The following is a 14,108-nucleotide window of genomic DNA, read 5'->3' as shown; positions in this document are numbered from 1 at the left end:
GAATTTTGGGCTAGGGTTTTTTTGCCCTAGGCCCATCTCTATGTTTTTAGTTAGTCTAATTACAATAATTCCTTGTATTAGGAAGCTAATGCACCTTATGTGCACTCTATGTATCTCTAGCGCTTCTGGAGTAGTACCAAAAGAGGATATCCGCTATGTCTACGTCCATGACATGTCTAATGAGTAAGTCTATTCTATGTATCACTGTGGGTACTACCACTATCTTCTTGTCTGTCTGTACATGGCAGCGGAAGAGTATGTAACGGCCTATTCTGGCTTTAGATGAATATATCTATCTGCACCCGGATTTGGGTTTGGTTCAAAAAAAAAAAAAAAAGATATATCATTAACAAGGTAATACATTGCCACAACATATATTACATTAGACGGTGCCAGAATACTCTTACAAGTTGAATAATACATAAGCATAGGTTTTTAGACTAGTTCACAAACACAAGACTGCAACCAAGTTCCCAATATCCAAAGGACTTGGGTAGCATAAGATTATTAACATCATGGAGAGATAAGTAGTAGACAGTTAAAATAAGACTCATCCAGAGAACAGAACACTACACGGTCACACTCTCAGTCTTGGTCTTGGTCTCGGTCTCGGTCTCATCATCATCAGAATCAGAATTAGGCTCAAGAAGTAAGGCGAAATTCCTCTCGTACTCTTCAGTACCCTTTTCTGGGCAGTCATCAGGCCAGTGATCCAAACCCAGGCCGCAACCAATGCAATGCATCTTAACAGCAAAAGCTTTATGGTCACTCTTAGGGCGGTAAGAAGTCCATGCATATCCCTTTGGCAAAGGTTTTGAAGGATCAAATTTTGGCCGACTGTGTAAGACTTCCTTTGGATAAGAAGAAGCAATTTTCCCCATCCCTTCGCACCCAGAAAAAGAAATAAGAGGTTAAAACAGAACCCCGTGGTATTGAACGATTTAACCAAAGAAAGAAACACAAAAGTCATAATAATGAAATGTAAGTTTTACGAGAGACAATAATGACTTAATGAGGAGCAAATCAAATCAAATGAATTCAATCAGCAACACATGCAGACACCATTATTTTCCCTAAGCAAACTAGTGGTGTTGCACAAGTACGGTTGTAGAGGACATAGATCCTAATTACTCTGAAATCTGAACGATATGATATATTCATACACCAAAATGAGCAAACTTGAGTTACTTTTCTATTCTTCAATTGATTAATGGTGCAAACAAATGTATTGATTTGATCCTCATAGAACACACAAGAACAGAAATCCTAACTTGCAGTTAATTCAAAAAGAAAAGAAATTAAAAAAAAAAAAACAAAACAAAACAAAAAACAAACAAAATCAAGAGCATACCTTCCAGCCACCTATTTTTGATCTCCTCTGCCCTTTTGCAATAGAGTCTTCGTTCATTGATATCTACATGGCGCATGATATCAATTGCATAATCTGGTAGCTCGGGGCTGTTTGGCCTCGACCTTTTGGCTGGGTTTAGGTCCGGTGGTGTGAGGTCCATGGCTTTAGTTTAGGGGTTTGGCGTTTCCCTCCTTCAATTTGGTTGTTATATCGACTCAGAGGACGTAAATCTGCTTTTACATACATCAGGTTGTCACGTGTCATGATTCTAATGGCCCTGAACTTTTTGGCCTTTTTTTTTCTTTTTCCTGTCGGTCAAGTGACACAATCTAAGAACCGAAAGATTCCATTTAGGATTAGGAATAGGCGTAATCGGACCGGTGTTTTACATATCTCTCGTTAGACAACTCGAAACTCACAGGGACTGACATCTAAGAAGATACTGACCGAGTAACCAAAAGGATCAGCTGCTAGAAACACCGAATCCACAGTGAGTCTCGATGAATGTAAGCCGGCTTTTGCCAATCACTCAGCTCTCATGCAAGGTTCTACTCTTGGTGTATGGTATAACAGTGTGTGTAAACACTGGCGGACCCAGCTTTTGTTTTCTATGGGGGCGGACCCAACTATATATATATATATATATATATATATATATGAGTTAATTACTGTTTACTCTCTATACTTTTAGGGTTTCATCGTTTCAGTCTCTGACCTTCGAATTTCACCTAAAAAGTCCATGAACTCTCAATTTCCTCCCAATTGGTCCTTACCGTCAAGCTCCGTCCAAATTGACTGTTAAATTGCTGACGTGGCATCCATTTTATGCTGAAATGTCTATTTTACCCTCAATTTTTCTTTTATTTTATTTTTTATCTTTCACTCTTTTTCTTCTTTTTTTTTCTTTTCCCTTTTGACCTCTTCTTCTTCCGTGAATCCGCAAGACCTAATGCCCCTGAAAACCCACTTCGTCTCCTCCACCGATTCTCCCAAGTTCACTCACCTAACCACCTCCTTGACTCACTCCGCCATCATTGCCCTCGACGCCGAGTGGAATCCCCTCCGCTCCCACCACCCCACTTACCCAACCGTCCCTCTCCTCCAACTTGCCTGCCAACTCGGCAGCGAACTCGTCGACGACTCGGTCGTTGTCTTCTTCTTGCTCGACTGTACCCTCCTCCAGATCAACTCGCACCTCCAATTCCTTCGACGGGTCCTTCTCTGACGATCACGACCCGATCTTCGAAGCCCTGAAAGCCCAAGACTTTGAGAAGATCTTCAGCGGCTCGGCCAGGTTCTCCATAAATTTCGAAGCTTTGAACTTGGATTCCATGTACGGTGGTGGTGGGCCCACTTATTCCTCCTCCAAGGTCGCCGATTTGGCCTGGTGTTGCGGGCCTGAAGAGCTCCGCTGCAAACCATATTTTCTCCTCGACAGTGACGTCGCCGCCGCCGCGGGCAAGTGATAGTAGTGGGTTTGATGACCTTCTCGGTGGGTTTGGCAAGGCTGAGCCGGCGTTGTGGAAAAGCTCTAGCAAGGGTGTGCCGGCGGCTTTTGATGATTTGTCAACTGGGTTTGGAAATAGTAGCAGCCCCCAATATGAAAGGTATTGTTGCTTTCTCTCATTGCTATATTTGTTGGTTGAATTGGATTCCTTTACATGATGAATTTTCGGTTTTGGGCAGTACTTGTGTGGAGGTTGAATTGATGGTTAGTTATGTGAATGTTGCACTGTATATTGTGCCTCAATTTTCATGGACTACGTGTTGATGAATATTATAGGAACATGAGTTTGAACATCTTTTTTTTTTTTGCCTGATATTGTTTTGCTGTGATAATCTTGTTATTCATTGCTAGAGATTCTCAATTCTTCCTCAATTTAATCCTGAAGCAAATTATGTATCTAGATCAAAACGACTGGGATGACGTCGCCACCACTCTCACCGCCCAATTCCCCCTCGTCTCGCCATCCAAGACCGCCTGGGAGAAGAAGATAAAGAGATAGCTGGGTTTGTTTTTGGAAGAAGATGTTGGAGATGAACAGAGGAGAGAGAACTTGGAAGAAGAAGAGGTAAAAAGAAAAAACAGAAGAAAAAAAAATTAATTAAAAAAAAATAAGTGAGGGTATAATAGACTTTTTAAGGGGGAAACCGCCGCCACGTCAGCAAGATAAGGGAGTCATTAACGGATGCTTGACGGTAGGGACCAATTGGGAGTTCAGAGACTTTTTAGGTGAAATTCGAAGGTTAGGGACTGAAACGATAATACCCTATAAATATAGAGAGTAAGCAGTATTTAATTCTATATATAATTGCTAAAGATTAAAGTGTTAGATTAAGTGGGGGCATGTTTATTAAAGAGAAGACAAAATGTTATATTCTATCAATTATATACATTGTGTACAAAATATGAGTGGGTGTGTCAGCCCCCACCTGCCCCCCCCCCCCCCCCCCCCCCCCCGGGGGTCCGCCACTGTGTGTAAAATCAGACATAAATGGTTTGCCTTTTGAGAGGCTACAGAAAAGACGGCGACTTCAAACATTCTCCACCCAGAGTCGATCAGAAAGATAGATCATTCAACAAGGTACGTAATACGTTGCCTAAACACATATTACGTACATTTAGATGGTGCCAGAGTACTCTCACAAGTTAAACAACCATAGTTCACAAACACAAGACTGTAACCCAACATCCAAAGGACTTGGGCAGATGTTAATCATGGAGGGATATAAGTAGAGTACGTAGACAGTTAAAATACGACTCATCCACAGAACACTACATGGTCTTGGTCTCGGTCTCATCATCATGATATGAGTACTCTTCCTTTTTTGGGCAGTCATCAGGTCAGTGATCGCTGATCAGAATCAATATAAGACTCGACAAGTTTGGTGAAATTCCTCTCGTACTCTTCCTTTTTTGGGCAGTCATCAGGCCAGTGATCTCCACCCAGGCCACAGCCAATGCAATGCATCTTAACAGCAAAATCTTTATGTCCACTCCCAGGGCAGTAAGAACCCCATGCATATCCCTTTGGTAAAGGTTACCAAATTTTGTATAAAGATTTTGTAAATTAATATCATGGTTACCAAGCAACATAAAACAACAACGGGAGCAACATGGTTACCAAATTTTGAGCTCTGCCTACTGTGGTATTGCTGCTGTCAAGACCGTTTCAAGACGTTTATACTGCAAGGCAGGGAGTTTTTTGCTCCAGTTTAGGCACATATAGGCTTCTGTATTACTGTACTTCTGTAAATGTAATATCTAAACGCGTTTTAGCTTTAGTCCTCTGCCTTGTGTATCACATTTTGTATCGACAACCGATGATTGCTATTCTGTTTGTTCCACAAGATGATGCTATTGATGCGCAAGCGTCTACAAGAGCTCCACTTAATGTGTTACTGCTGGAACTAGTGCAGAAAAAGCTACAGTGCCTACATACAGTCCCATCACAATAATAGCGGAGTGAAATTGGAGCTTTACCTTATATGTGACAACCAATTCAGGAAAGTGCCTTCTACCAATCTTGCCGAAAATTGGGCCATTCTACAAGGTCAGTTTCAATGGACCATTGTATAAGGGCAAACCAACAAGTTCAAGAACAAATCGCTATCAGTGTCAATGAAGAACGAAGTGACATAGGTGACTACTTTTTGAGATTTTGCATATGAGTGCACAAGTAACTTGAATTGCTGAACTTTGAATTTCTTCGACTTTGAAATCTCATTTCCGTTCAAAGCCTATAGCATATCCAATTTTAGAAGTAAGCCAGACTACTTTAAACTCAATAGAGTCACCTAGGAAGATACTGATCGACCGAGTAACCAAAAGGATCGGCTGCTAGAAAAAACCGAATCCACGGCGAGTCTCGGTGTATTTATGCCTTTGCCAATCACTCAGCTCTCAAGGATCAGTTAACAATTTCGCAGTGACCAGAGTTTATATGGCTTTGGCTTTGATTGTCTATCTTTTCCTCAAACATGACTATAAACAGGTTCTAGTCTTGGTATGTGTATAGTGTAACATTGTGTCTAAATGGTTTGCCGTTTGAGAGGCTACAGAAAAGACGGCAATTTCAAACATAGTCCACCTAAAGTCGATCAGAAAGATAGATCATTAAACAAGATAATACATTGGCACAACAAATATTACATTAGATGGTGCCAGAATACTCTCACAAGTTAAATAACAATATGTTTTAGCCTAGTTCACAAACACAAGACTGTAACAAAAGTTCCTAACATCCAGAGGACTTGGGTAGATCATAAGATAATTAACATGATGGAGGGATAAGTAGTGTAGCCTGTTAAAATACGACTCATCCACAGAACATTACTTGGTCTTTTTCCCGGTCTCATCAAGATAATTCTCGACAATACTGGTGAAATTCCTCTTGAACTCTTCAGTACCCTTTTTTGGGCAGTCATCAGTCCAGTGATCTCCAGCCAGGCCACAGCCAATGCAATGCATCCTAACAGGAAAAGATTTAATTCCACTCCCAGGGATGTAAGAACTCCATGCATATCCCTTTGGTAAAGGTTGTGAAGGATCGAATTTTGGTCCATCGGGTAAGACACCCTTTGGAGGAGGATTTTTCTTCAATTCTTTGCACCCAGAAAAAAAAAAAAAAAAAGTAGAAGAAGAAGGTTAAGACAGAACCCGGTGGTATTGAACGATAACCAAAGAAAGAAATACAGAAGTCATAATAATGAAACGTATGTTTTATGAGAGACGATAATGACTCAATGAGGAGCAAATCAAATCAAATGAATTCAATCAGAAACACAGGCACCATTATTTTCCCTCATCAGAGTTAAACCTATAAGAAAAAAGATATATAGATATATCAGCGGCCTCCTAAGCAAACTAGTGGTGTTGGGGATCAATGAAGTCACAAACTTAATACACAGGTATGGTATAGAGAAGTGACATAATTCCTAACTCCGAATTATCATACACCAAAATGAGCAAACTTGATGCTATTTTCTTTTTTACTTTTCTATTCTTCAATTCATTAATTCAAATGAAATGCTGCAAACAAATAAAGCACTATTGTATTGTATTGTATTGCATTGATTCCTCATAGAAAACACAAAAACAAAGCCTGGCTTGCAGTTAATTCGATGATACATGGTCAAATAAAATTACCAACATTGAAAAGAAATTTCAAAAACAAAATAAAATCAAGAGCATACCTTCGCCAAAGGCCAACCAACTCCTTCGCATCCTTTCTTCTGGTGAGAGTTTTAGAACATCAGCATCTATCTGGCACTCAGGAAGTTCATATTCTGGTAGCTCGGGGCTGTTCGGCTTCGACTTCTTGGCTGGGTTCAGGTCCGTTGGTGAGGATGTGGGGTTCAGGCTCATGGCTGGGTTAGGGTTAGTATTTGGCGTCTCCTTCAATTTGGTTGTTATTTCGACTGTGAGAGAATCGAAGGAGGACTCGCTTTTACATACAACAGGACAACGTGTCATGATTTCCCTTTTGTTTGGTGTACCACAGGGTTTGTTGCAAATATGTTGCATGAGAGTTAAATTCTAATTATAGGTAGGGCATTCATGTTCATGAGAGCTTGCCGATGTTTGCTTCTCAAGTATTTTATAGCATTTTCCGTTTTCTCTATATTCATGAACGGACACTATTCTGGTTGCAGAGACTGATGCTGGTTTCAATCCATCATCATCCAAGGTACAAAATGCTATCAATTTGAGTGTGCTTGTGTGAAAATGCAATTTCGGGCTTGTAATATGTGCCTTTAATTACCATAAAATGTTGTGAAGAATCCTTCTTTTCCAGGTTAGTTTCTTTCGAAGAATCGAAATACTGCTGGTATTTTATGCATTCTCATTTCATCTTGTAGGTAATATTTAACAATTTCCATTTTATTTGTGTTCTTCATATATATAGTCATAATTTATTTCTGATCACATAATCTGCCTATTTTACAAGAATGAAAGTGCTGAGAGAAGAGTACGAATCGAGCCATCTTCCAAGGTTGGAAGCGATGATCAGCCTCCATTGTACAGAGTGAGGTCAAGGTGTTTTTTCCCCATGGTACGTACCTTGGTAGACATACAGATAAACGTATTGCAATAATATATACTAGTTAGTATTTTATGTACTGACCTCTAGCTGAGCGATCATTAATATATTCTAGTAATATGATATATCTGTTTAAGGAAAATATGATTTGCAGAGAGAATTGATGGGAGAATTGTAGTAGTTCTATTATTGATAATAGGAGCCATTTATATAGGGATTTACAAAGTACATAATTTTGTCATACAAGGAAATAGAATCCGAATATAATTAGGAAATCTAGAACCTTCTCTCCTATTACAACTCTAGAACTAAACCCTAGTTTGAAGAGGCACACTCAATGTCGATATCCTTCAACACTCTCCCTTGTGCCGCTCAAACTTGGTGATGACGCTTTGATCGTTGCCTCGTTAAAAAACCTTGCCAGGTAACAAAAACCTTGTGGGACAAAAATAACCCTGGTCGAAGGACAAAAAGAGCACAACACGTCCTTCACTTTTCGAGATCGATCATGTAGACATCATTCCTCCCCCTGATGTCGACATCTCCCCCTGATTGCTACAATCATGAGAGCTCGGATAATTTTCTCAATCCGAGGCTCTTCATATATTTCTCGAATGTGGATTTAGGTAACGACTTAGTAAATAAGTCTGCTACATTATCCTCTGATCGGATTTGATTCACTTCAATCTTTAGAAGTGATTAATGTTGTTGCTGATTGTAAAAGAACTTAGGCGATATATGCTTGGTGTTGTTGCCCTTGATGAAACCTAATTTCATTTGCTCAATACAAGCTGCATTATCTTCATAAATGCATGTAGGTTCATTTGTGGTAGACTTCAAACCACAAGTTCCTCGAATATGTCTAATTACAGACCTTAGCCATATGCATTCTCGCACGGCTTCATGTAGAGCAATAATCTCTGCATGATTTGAGGAAGTAGCAACAAGGGTCTGCTTTGTAGACCTCCAAGATATCGCAGTGCTTCCCATGATAAAGACATAACCCGTTTGGGAGCGACCTTTGTGAGGGTCAAAGAGATACCCTACATCAGCAAAATCCATCAAAACATCATCATCTTTTTGATGTAAGGGAGGAGAATGGGTGGCCGGCGGCTTTGCCGATCACGGCGTCTTGTACGGTGCCACTTGGGCTAATAAGATCCGTTCTCATTCTTCCGTCATTCTTTTCTCTCTGCAGGGATAGAACAAGCCCACATCTATCGTACATTTTAAATAACGAAACGTTGTCTTTATACCAGTCCAATGGCGTTGCGTTGGCGCAGGGCTACTTCTAGCCAACAAGTTCATAACAAATGAGGTGTCCGGTCTTGTATTGTGTTAAGTACAATAATGCGCCTATTGCACTTAGGTAAGACACTTCTGCCAATTAACACGTCTTTATCATCATCCCTGGGACGAAACGTATCCCTCTTAGGGTCAAGACTATGGACGACCATGGGAGTGCATCTTTGACTTTATCAAAATGCAAAGCATTTATTGACACGGTATACAAGTTCTAAATCTAGACAAAACCGTGTTCTCCCAAGGTCCTTCATCTCAAACTCGGATTTCAGGTGTTCAGCGGTTTCCCTTAACTCTCAAGGGTTCCAATTATGTTTATCAACATAAACCGTGACAATTGCAAATCCAGAACTTGTCATGAAAACGCAGGGGCATAGTTCATCATATCCCTTCCCAATCAAGTAGTCACTTTAGTGAGCGTTTCACCCTCATTGCAAACGCGCTCCATGGTCAAGAGCCACTTGATTTGGGTAAATGAAGTCCACAAGAACCATCATTATATTCCGTATCTAGATTCCCATAGAGATACGTAGTGGCCACATTCGTAAGCTGCATGTTCAGTTATTTAGAAACTACCAAACTGACAAGGTAGTGGAGTGCAATGAAATCCATTACGAGAGAATATGTCTTCTCGTAGTCGATTCCAGAGCGTTTTATGAGAAGCCTTGAGTCATAAGGCGAGATTATCATCTCTTTTTCTCATTACGCTATCTAACGAAGACCTATTAATGTCAATAGGTTTTATGTTAGGAGGTGTTGGCATCTCAGGCCCGAAATCCTTCCTCTTCGTTAGTGAATCCAATTCAACCTGGATCGCATCTTTCCATTTAGGCCAATTTTCTCTACGTTGGCATTCTTCAACGGAGTAAGGTTCGATGTCATTGGTCTCAATAATTCCACGTCTTCATGTACACTAGTGTAATTAGTAGAGATCTCTATATTCTCAGGAATTGGTTCTAACATTGAGGCGTCCCCCAACGATGTCTCTTGGACATAACCACAATCCAGAATATTCTCATGAGACGGATTTTGAGTATCAATGATCAATGGATCAAGTTGTGCCAAACTCGCTCTCTTCCTAGGGCGAGAATCCATCGAACCTATGGGTCTCCTACGCTCTCTAGCGGAACCCATGGCCTATGACGCCATTATGCCACCTAGGCCTGGGCTCGGTACGGTTTGGGCCGGTTTGGGCCTGAAACCGCACCCGAACCGGATAATGCGGTACGTCCAAATTCCAAACCGCAACCGAGATTTCATTGTTTAGACCGGATTTCCAGTTTCACCGTTTTATCGGTGCGGGCCGGTGCGGTTTCGGTGCAAACCGCATCCTTAATTAAACAGCAACTAGAAAATGAAATTTGATAACCTGCACATACATATTTCTTGATGTCAAAACAAGAACACGCAGCAAACTAGGAACTACGGCTATAATATACACTCTCATCAGTCATCACATGTTTGTCTTCAACTTGATTTGAACACAGGAACTGGAAAGAAAAAAAAAACAAAAAAGAAGAAGAGGAAGAAGAAGAGAGAACTGAGATTTTGGGATCCTGCCAATGCAAAAGCTCATGGAACAACGACTGGTATTAAACTCCTGTTTGCAATAAAGCTTCTGCTGATCTCTTGCATGCCTTATGTCCTTATGAGACAAAGTCGGTCAAGAAAAAAGTGAGAAAGCAAAATCAAAATTAAGCAGAAACTAAACAACAATCAAAAACCTCAAACTAGAACCCCAAAATTCCAAATCGAAACCCTAATTAAAACCCTCAAACTGAAATCCCTAAACAAATGAAAACCTCACCCCAAAATCTCAGCCCAGATCCCTAACCCCAAAATTTCAAGATAGAAACTCACCCAATAAGCTGATGTCAAGAGAAAGTGGGGGACTGAGAGAGGAACTAAAAGCAAGAGATTGGCGTGGCGGCTATGAGGCGGCAACATGAGTTCGAGAGAGAGAGATAGTTCAAGAGAGAGAGAGATAGATCGGCTAGGGTGGAGAGAAATATCCTTTTATTTGCTATATATATATATATATATAAATAATAAATCGGGTCGGGCGGCTTAATTCGGGCGGTTCGTGATCCGGAACCGAGCCCGCACCGGAGCCTATCGGGTCGGTGCGGTTTTAAAGCAAAACGACGTCGTTTTGTATTCTGATCGGTTTCCGACCCGTTTTATTCGGGTCGGGTCGGGCGGTAACCGAATTTTCCCTATTTTATGCCCACCCCTAATGCCACCTTTGTGGCGTCACCATACCACCATCCATGGTAGTGGTGCTGTACCCATCTTCTCTGGGTGGCACCATGTCCTCTTGTGGGGACATCAATCCTTGCAGACATATTTGCAGCAGGTATATGTGATTTCGTCACTTTTAGGGGATCAAGAAGAGACATAGTGGGGACAGACCATGACAATTCCTGTCGTTCCTGTTGAACATTGACGTTCTAATCTCCCCCTAACGACGGGAAGACTGTCTCATCAAAGTGACAATTCGCAAATCCAGCGAAAAAAGAGATCGCCTGTCAAGGGTTCTACATAGCGGACTTATAGTTGGAGACTTATGTCCAACACAAATATATATATATGCATTCGTTGCAATGACTCATGTTGATGCGCTGTGGCGGTGCAATTGGCACATAAACTGCACACTCAAATATACATAAGTACGAGATATTAGACTCGAACCCAGTCACTAGCTGTAACGCAAATAAAAGTTGAGTGGCTGCTATGAGTCGTAGACGAATTAGCATAGCTGCATGCAATATTGCATAACCCAAGCGGAAATATTGGTGCGCATTACCAAAGTTCGGGCTACCATCGTAGTCTTTTAATGGTGACTTTTCCGCAAGACCAATTGGGTGTGTACATGGGAATATGATACTTGATATCAATACCCAATGATATGCAATAGTCATCGAAAATGTTCGATGTAAACTCTCTAGCATTATCAAGTCAAATTGACTGAATGGGATGATCTGGATAGTGAGCCTGTAGCCATATGTTCTGGGCTAGGAGTTCATCATAAGCAGCATTACGAGTGAATGATAGCGCGACACGTGACCAGCGTGTCCGAACATTAACCAACACCATAAAACATCTAAGCAGTTCGCAAGTTGGTTGAATCGATCCACAAAATCCCCTTGGATTCTATGTAAAAATGAAATTATTTCTTTAGTGTCCTTTGCATAGGATGGTCTTGATCTTAAAAAAAACAGGCTATACAGAACGAAAGATTGGCCTTATAATCAACCAATGAAGGTTTTGGTTGAGCCACAATGTCATAATTTACTTTGAGAAGTAGAGAGAGGAGCCAAGTCTCCATACATGGCGTCAAAGACATGATTTTGCCGCATGGGGATCACGGCGCCGGCGTTGGCTGGCTGGTGGTGCATGGCGGCGGCGCCCCAAGGCGTGGCGGCGGTGCAATACTCTCTTTGAATCGACTTTTGATTCTCACTTCTCTTCGTTCTGAAGAAGAGATGTCCGTGTGAAGTCTTTAGTATCACGGATCATCATATCATGACCTGGGTGTCCCAAACGGTCGTGCCAAAGCCTATATGTGTCAGAATCCCATAAGTCATCTCTCATGACTTGGTTGGATTCAATGACTCGAATAGTGGTTGCATACAGCCCACTAGAGCGACACATAAGTTTCTCTAATACTCGTTTATGTCCGTAGTCATTAGAGGTGATGCAAATGAACTCTTGTCCATTCTCACAATGTGTTTCCACATGAAAACCATTGGCTCTTATATCTTTCAAATAAAGTTCGAATTAAGGTATGTCCAAGACATTAAGTAAAAGAATCGACACTTTATTAATAGTCAATGATTACATCAAAGTTTCTTAACCAAAGTCTAATCCAAAATAAAAATCAAACTTAGACAAATCGTAGTCACTCAATCCGTTTGGTAACTCCAATCAAATATGACCAGGGAAGTAGAGAGAGATGTCGATGGAGCGAGGCTCTCTTAAGTACCACTAATCTCAATCACTTTCCTAGACATCATACTTCATTGGATGCGCCACTTGAGAAAGAGTTAATACAAAATTGTCATTTATTGATTAAGGCATAATTGCCATTACATAATTCTTGGAAAAATATATAAAAGACTATTTGAAATAAAAATCTGCGGCATTTTGTCTTCATCGCCAGATTTAAAGTCTTTTTGAACTCGATGTCTTGATCACCATGATGCGGCTACCTTCTTAGGTACAATGCAAATTCGGGTCCATTGATCAGACGTTCCATATCAGAAATAGACACCATAAAGAGGATTCTCCCTTGATTGAGGCGCATTGGCGCAATTTGCATGGTCCCTAGGACCGGTGGCGTTGGAAAGTGATGACCATGGCCAACGTTGGCTCCATGGTTTCCAACCCTTCTTCCCTCAAAATCACGGCTCCTACGGTCGCATGATTGTCTCCTTTGGCGACTACCTTCATGAGCATTTCGATCATATGGATCATGACGTCTATGGCGACTTTCTCTAGCCATGGGACGATGCTCTGGATAGCTATCTCGAAGCCTATCAATTTCTCTTCTCACAAGCTCGTTGCCTTGCCTTTCTGCAATTTCCATAGCTTCAATAAGCTGTTGAAAGCTTGTGATCTGTCTTGCATTTATATGAGTCCGAAATAAATCACAGGACCTCATAGCATAGACAAGGAAGGTATTGAGGGTTTTCTCAATCAATTGTTCTTCTGTGATCGTCTTGCCACAGAAGCGCATCATTCTTGTGATGCGGAGAGCTTCCGAATAAAATTGTATGACTGTATCAAATTCAGAGAAGCGAAGATCATTCTATTCTGCTTCTAAATTCGGAGGGATGGAGTCACGAACGTTGCCATAACGTTCACGAAGCGCTTGCCATAGCTTTATAGCGCTATCCTCATTCATGAATTCAAACCTGAGGTCCCTATCATGTGACGCATCATTAGGGCAAGTGCCCTAGAATTGTCGATCTCAGTTTGAGGGCCTGGAGCAGTTCCTTTATGACAAAGCTCTTGGATTGTATGCAATAAGTCACGGGCAATAAGGTGGAGCTCAACATCCTGAGCCCACATTAGGTATCTTTTGCCTGCATAATCCAATGGAACAAAATCAAGTATGTTCGAGTTTGACATCTTGAAAAAGGGTTAAATAAGATCGAATTAGTTTCGGAGCTAAACTTCCACGAAAACTAATAATAATAAGATTTTCGAGCTATGCTACCAAGAAATTGATTTCCAAGAATATTTGGATTAGACCGAAACATTGATGTTTTAATATGGTCACAATTTGATGCTTGCGGTCGCTCTTAGTCCGAATATTATGAACACTCTTAGTTCATTGATTACGAACGCTCTTAGTTCGCTTATTATGAACACTCTTAGTTCATTGGTTACGAACGCTCTTAGTTCGT

At 40.9% G+C, this 14,108-nt stretch overlaps 2 protein-coding genes across 2 annotated transcripts; both read right to left on the bottom strand.

The window, feature by feature from the left end:
• Nucleotides 1–341: 341 nt before the first annotated feature.
• On the bottom strand, nucleotides 342–1,543 carry LOC133717545 (uncharacterized). Its single transcript, XM_062144265.1, has 2 exons — nucleotides 1,352–1,543; nucleotides 342–883 (listed from the first exon to the last, which is right to left on the bottom strand). The coding sequence occupies exons 1-2, from the start codon at nucleotides 1,509–1,511 to the stop codon at nucleotides 570–572; spliced, it is 474 nt and encodes a 157-aa protein (XP_062000249.1). The 5' UTR covers nucleotides 1,512–1,543; the 3' UTR covers nucleotides 342–569.
• A 3,885-nt stretch (nucleotides 1,544–5,428) lies between these two features.
• Nucleotides 5,429–6,829, bottom strand: LOC133718439 (uncharacterized). The gene is made up of 2 exons (XM_062145274.1): nucleotides 6,548–6,829; nucleotides 5,429–5,956 (listed from the first exon to the last, which is right to left on the bottom strand). The coding sequence occupies exons 1-2, from the start codon at nucleotides 6,825–6,827 to the stop codon at nucleotides 5,685–5,687; spliced, it is 552 nt and encodes a 183-aa protein (XP_062001258.1). The 5' UTR covers nucleotides 6,828–6,829; the 3' UTR covers nucleotides 5,429–5,684.
• Between the last annotated feature and the right edge of the window lie 7,279 nt (nucleotides 6,830–14,108).

The sequence above is a fragment of the Rosa rugosa genome, chromosome 6, assembly GCF_958449725.1.
Source record: "Rosa rugosa chromosome 6, drRosRugo1.1, whole genome shotgun sequence".
NCBI lineage: Eukaryota > Viridiplantae > Streptophyta > Magnoliopsida > Rosales > Rosaceae > Rosa > Rosa rugosa.
Note: the sequence above shows the minus strand (reverse complement) of the source record. Positions and strands in the feature narration are given on the sequence as shown.

Excerpts from the sequence above, each read along its gene's own strand:
- LOC133717545 (XM_062144265.1), bottom strand. The coding sequence starts at position 1,511 with ATGGACCTCACACCACCGGACCTAAACCCAGCCAAAAGGTCGAGGCCA. Across the intron at positions 884-1,351 it reads CAAAAATAGGTGGCTGGAAG|GGATGGGGAAAATTGCTTCT; the intron begins GTATGCTCTTGA and ends CTGGGTGCGAAG.
- LOC133718439 (XM_062145274.1), bottom strand. The coding sequence starts at position 6,827 with ATGACACGTTGTCCTGTTGTATGTAAAAGCGAGTCCTCCTTCGATTCT. Across the intron at positions 5,957-6,547 it reads TTGGTTGGCCTTTGGCGAAG|AATTGAAGAAAAATCCTCCT; the intron begins GTATGCTCTTGA and ends CTGGGTGCAAAG.